The sequence below is a fragment of the Entelurus aequoreus genome, linkage group LG13 (genome assembly GCF_033978785.1).
Source record: "Entelurus aequoreus isolate RoL-2023_Sb linkage group LG13, RoL_Eaeq_v1.1, whole genome shotgun sequence".
NCBI lineage: Eukaryota > Metazoa > Chordata > Actinopteri > Syngnathiformes > Syngnathidae > Entelurus > Entelurus aequoreus.
In genome coordinates, this window is record NC_084743.1 from 16,073,312 (window position 1) to 16,078,311 (window position 5,000).

Consider the following 5,000-nt stretch of genomic DNA (forward strand, 5'->3'; position numbering starts at 1 on the left):
ATCAGCCAGCTGCTATTTATACCTGCCCTGCCCTCCAGTCACTGCTGGATTATTGTCATTTCTACTTGTCAATGTCAGTGTAGCTGGATGCGGTAGCGGTAAGCTATATTCTGTAGCTGTTTGTAGCTTGCTGTATTTTTGTTCCTCGTCTTCCAGTTCCTGTTTCCCTGTTTCCTGTTCCTAGTTCCTGGTTTGTGTTTTTACCTTTATTTTATGAACATTAAATCATGTTTTCCTGGACAATGCCTGCCGCCATCTCTGCATCTTGGGGTTCGTCAACAACAAACCTTGACAGAAGCTACAGACGTCATACCTTGGTTTGGAAGCTACAGACGTCTTACCTTGGTTTGGAAGCTACAGACATCTTACCTTGGTTTGGAAGCTACAGACGTCTTACCTTGGTTTGGAAGCTACAGACGTCTTACCTTGGTTTGGAAGCAGAAGACGGTGACGGTCGCACAAACCAGCGCCGTTATTCCCGTGGCGAGGAAGACGGCTTTGGTTTCGTAGTAGCTGGGGAAAGACGCCGACAGAAAGGAACATGACCCGAGCACGTGGTGCTGAGGGTGGATGTTACACGGCCGAAGCAAACCTGGAGATGGTTCCGGACACGTAAGACAGGGCGACGGTCTGGAAGAGGAAGCACATTGAAGGAAGTTGTGTTTGTAAAACGTTTATTTTGTTCCACCCAATCAGTGCCATTGCTGTCCCCAGGAAGTGAAATTCATAAAAGCATGATTAAATTAACTAGAAATTATTCTGCACATTGATCTACTTTGTTTTCCGGACTATAGAGTGCACCGGGATATAAGCCGCAGCCACTACATATTAGAATTTTTTTTTTTTTACATATATTAAATGCACCTGACTATAAGTCGCAGATATATACCAATATATATATATATATATATATATATATATATATATATATATATATATATATATATATATATATATATATATATATATATATATCGGTCTTTCTGTCTTGCCTCTGGTGAGGGCGGTCACATTTTTTTCCGCTCCCTCTTCTCCCAGCTTGCTCTCTTTGTTTTTGTCTTGTCTGAACTTTTTTGAAGCCTCTTTATTTGCGCTGTCCTCAAATCTAAACATCAGACGTGGAAATGATCAGCTGGACTCTCGACGCAATTGGCAAAATCTTTTCGACGAGGAAAAGAGGCTCGGGGGAGCCTGGCTGCCCTGATGGAACCATTGCTGCGGGGTATGTGAGAGATTCCTGGGATAAATGGAGAATCATGTGCCTCTCAGTCCTTTCCATAGAGGACGTGGAAGACATCTACCTATTTGGAACCGTGATCGCGGGGCACCTGCTGATTGGGATGGGCATTGCTCTGGTGTATTGTCAAATTCGTTAGACTATGGCAGCCACTCAAGGAGCCCAAAGGTTGTTCGTCGCAATGGATGGTTTGGGCAGGGCTGTGGGAACACAGAATGTGGCGATTTCTCAACTGAATCGCAAGATGGATCACATCATGGAGAAGCTTGCTAAAAAGGAAAAAAAGAATTGAATTTGAGAGCAGCCAGCATGGACGAATAGAACAGACAAGTCATTGTTTTGTCTGCTCGCGGAAAACAAACATCCTAATCTACGATTTGACTCCCTCGAATGGCCTTGACACTGTGAAAACAGGACCAGGCTGTTCCGAAAAACACCCCCGAGGACACCTCAATGATGGACGCTTTTGACCTCCCTCCCTCCCTCAACGACACCTGGAGTCGAACTTTTTCAGATCGGCCTCAGTCTATAAAAAACATTACATCATCACACCCAAGACAATTGGGCACACACGCCCCCTCCCGCACACCACGCCTTCACCACCGCTTGTTTCCCCTCGGGGTGATGGTCGGATGGCAGCGCTTCATAGCAGCGGTCCCCTTCCAGGCCCCCAACTCCCCGCCCCTCTGTTGCAAGTTTGTCGTGATTAAATGTAACGTGTTTATGTGTGCATGGCATGGAGGATTTTTCCCACTCCAGACTAGGCCCCCTTAGGAGCCCAGTCTAGATTGTATTTTTTTACTCATCTTTTTCCCCAGCGTTTTACCTTTTTCCCATCTTTTATGGGGCGCCTTTGGCGACCCATCAGCGTTCCTGTTCTGTAACCCTGTATACTGTTTTTTTTGTCTAATCGTGAATGGGTTTGTGCTGAAAACAAAGTTTTGTTGTACTTGTGCAATGACAATAAAGACCTATCTGATCTGATCTGATCTGAATATAAGAGATTCTGTAAATGTAAATTTATATAATCTGCAGTCACTCGAACTGGTAGGGGTGTATCCCTTTATGGAGGATGCCTGTGCCTGACTTTGTTTAACGTGGGGAGACTGGTGCACAGACAGTCACCACACGATCCTTGACAGAATCGGGTCAGGGTCCAGTGGCATGGAGTCCAAGACGACTGGGGACCCTTTTTTGCTGCAGGATTCTTCCTGCCTGCTCCGCCATTGAGGTCTTCACCGTATCCCTGGCTAGGGGGCAGTCAGGTACTAGGCCTTTGCCAAGGGCCACCTGGGGTAACAGTAGTAAAGGGGTTAACCTCCTCGTGCCCCAAGACCCCATAGAGGAGCCTCCACTGACGGATGCACTTTAACGTCATGCCCAGGACACAAAAAATGTATTTACCTTGTTTCCAAACAGCTGATCAAACCAAACAGAAGTCATGGTCATGTACCTACTAGCTGTGGAAGCTAGCTCTCCAATCACCTAGACCAGGGGTCACCAACGCGGTGCCCGCGTGCACCAGGTCGCCCGTAAGGACCAGATGAGTAGCCCGCTGGCCTGTTCTAAAAATAGCTCAAATAGCAGCACTTACCAGTGAGCTGCCTCTATTTTTTAAATGTTATTTATTTACTAGCAAGCTGGTCTCACTTTGCTCGACATTTTTAATTCTAAGAGAGACAAAACTCAAATAGAATTTAAAAATCCAAGAAATTATTTTAAAGACTTGGTCTTCACTTGTTTAAATAAATTCATAAATTTTTTTACTTTGCTTCTTATAACTTTCAGAAAGACAATTTTAGAGAAAAAATACAACCTTAAAAATGATTTTAGGATTTTTAAACACATATACCTTTTTACCTTTTAAATTCATCCCTCTTCTTTCCTGACAATTTAAATCAATGTTCAAGTAAATTTATTTTTTTTATTGTAAAGAATAATAAATACATTTTAATTTAATTCTTCATTTTAGCTTCTGTTTTTTCGACAAAGAATATTTGTGAAATATTTCTTCAAACTTATTATGATTAAAATTCAAAAAAAATATTCTGGCAAATCTAGAAAATCTGTAGAATCAAATTGAAATCTTATTTCAAAGTCTTTTGAATTTCTTTTAAAAATGTTGTTCTGGAAAATCTAGAAGAAATAATGATTTGTCTTTGTTAGAAATATAGCTTGGTCCAATTTGTTATATATTCTAACAAAGTGCAGATTGGATTTTAACCTAACATGTCATCAAAATTCTAAAATTAATCTTAATCAGGAAAAATTACTAATGATGTTCCATAAAAAGATTCGAATTAGCTAGTTTTTCTCTTCTTCTTTTCGGTTGAATTTTGAATTTTAAAGAGTCGAAATTGAAAATAAACTGTTTCAAAATCTAATTGTCATTTTTTTCGTGTTTTCTCCTCTTTTAAACCGTTCAATTAAGTGTAAATATCATTAATTATTAATAATAACAGAGTTAAAGGTAAATTGAGCAAATTGGCTATTTCTGGCAATTTATTTAAGTGTGTATCAAACTGGTAGCCCTTCGCATTAATCAGTACCCAAGAAGTAGCTCTTGGTTTCAAAAAGGTTGGTGACCCCTGGTCTAGACAGACTCAATGGCTGTGCCTAGTACTCATTGAGGACAGAGCTGGCTTGACCACCACGCATATTTAATGGGGGGTTGAGCCGGACCTGATGTCGGTAAAATCCCAGCAATTGCAGGTGAATTATTATTATTATTATTATTATTATTATTATTGTTATATACTGTTGTTTTGTAAGTGCAATGACAAAAGTTCCATTGCCTCAAAATCCTTCAAAAATGTGTTTAACTCCCTGACACCCCCTCTGAAGGTTCTCAGTCACCCAGGTGAAAATGTCAATAACTTAGCAGCGGGCCACAAATGGCCCCTGGGCCGCACTTTGGACACCCCTGTGTTAGACACTTGACATGTGCATTTGAATGCCTCTCAGAGACGAATTTGGATGGGAAAATGATGCAGATTAGCTCGAATGTGAGGAGAAATCAGACAAAGTTGCGAGGCCGCGCATAATTTGCAGGGATTGTCACGATCGCCACATCAAATATGTTTGATCAGATTTAGATGAGGAATTTACACCAAGAAAATAGCAGTTATTGAGTGGAGTGGAGTGGAGTGGGCCTCAAACAACAATACTCACAAATACTCCCAGCAGCACAAGATTCCATGGAAATCTCCTCCTACACAGAAGATCATTTTATATACTGTACTTGTCATTTGTAACAATTAACCTCAATGCTCACCTTGGCCCTTTGCAGCAAATCAGAATGCAGTAGACCATAAAATAAAGCACTCTATAAAGAGACCAAACATTGTTACTGCCACTGGTAGCATTGTGTGTGTGTGTGTGTGTGTGTGTGTGTGTGTGTGGGTGTGTGTGTGCGTGTACATATATATATATATATATATATATATATATATATATATATATATATATATATATATATATATATATATATATATATATGTATATATGTATATATGTATATATATGTATATATATATATATATATATATATATGTATGTATATATATATATGTATATATATATATATATATATATATATATATATATATATACATATGTATGTATATATATATATATATGTATGTATATATATATATATATATATATATATACATACGTATGTATATATATATGTATATATATATATGTATATATATATATACAGTATATGTGTGTGTGTGTGTATGTATATATACAGTATATG

General features: G+C 39.1%; 1 protein-coding gene across 1 annotated transcript in view; it reads right to left on the bottom strand.

Annotated features, from left to right (window-relative positions):
* Positions 1–5,000, bottom strand: part of LOC133663204 (protein lifeguard 3-like) — a 17,540-nt gene that overhangs the window by 5,650 nt on the left and 6,890 nt on the right. The window contains exons 7-10 of the mRNA XM_062067496.1: positions 4,512–4,562; positions 4,409–4,448; positions 593–630; positions 426–513 (exon numbers count right to left, since the gene is read on the bottom strand). Coding sequence (XP_061923480.1) covers positions 426–513; positions 593–630; positions 4,409–4,448; positions 4,512–4,562 — 217 coding nt within the window. The remainder of the gene's footprint in view (positions 1–425; positions 514–592; positions 631–4,408; positions 4,449–4,511; positions 4,563–5,000) is intronic.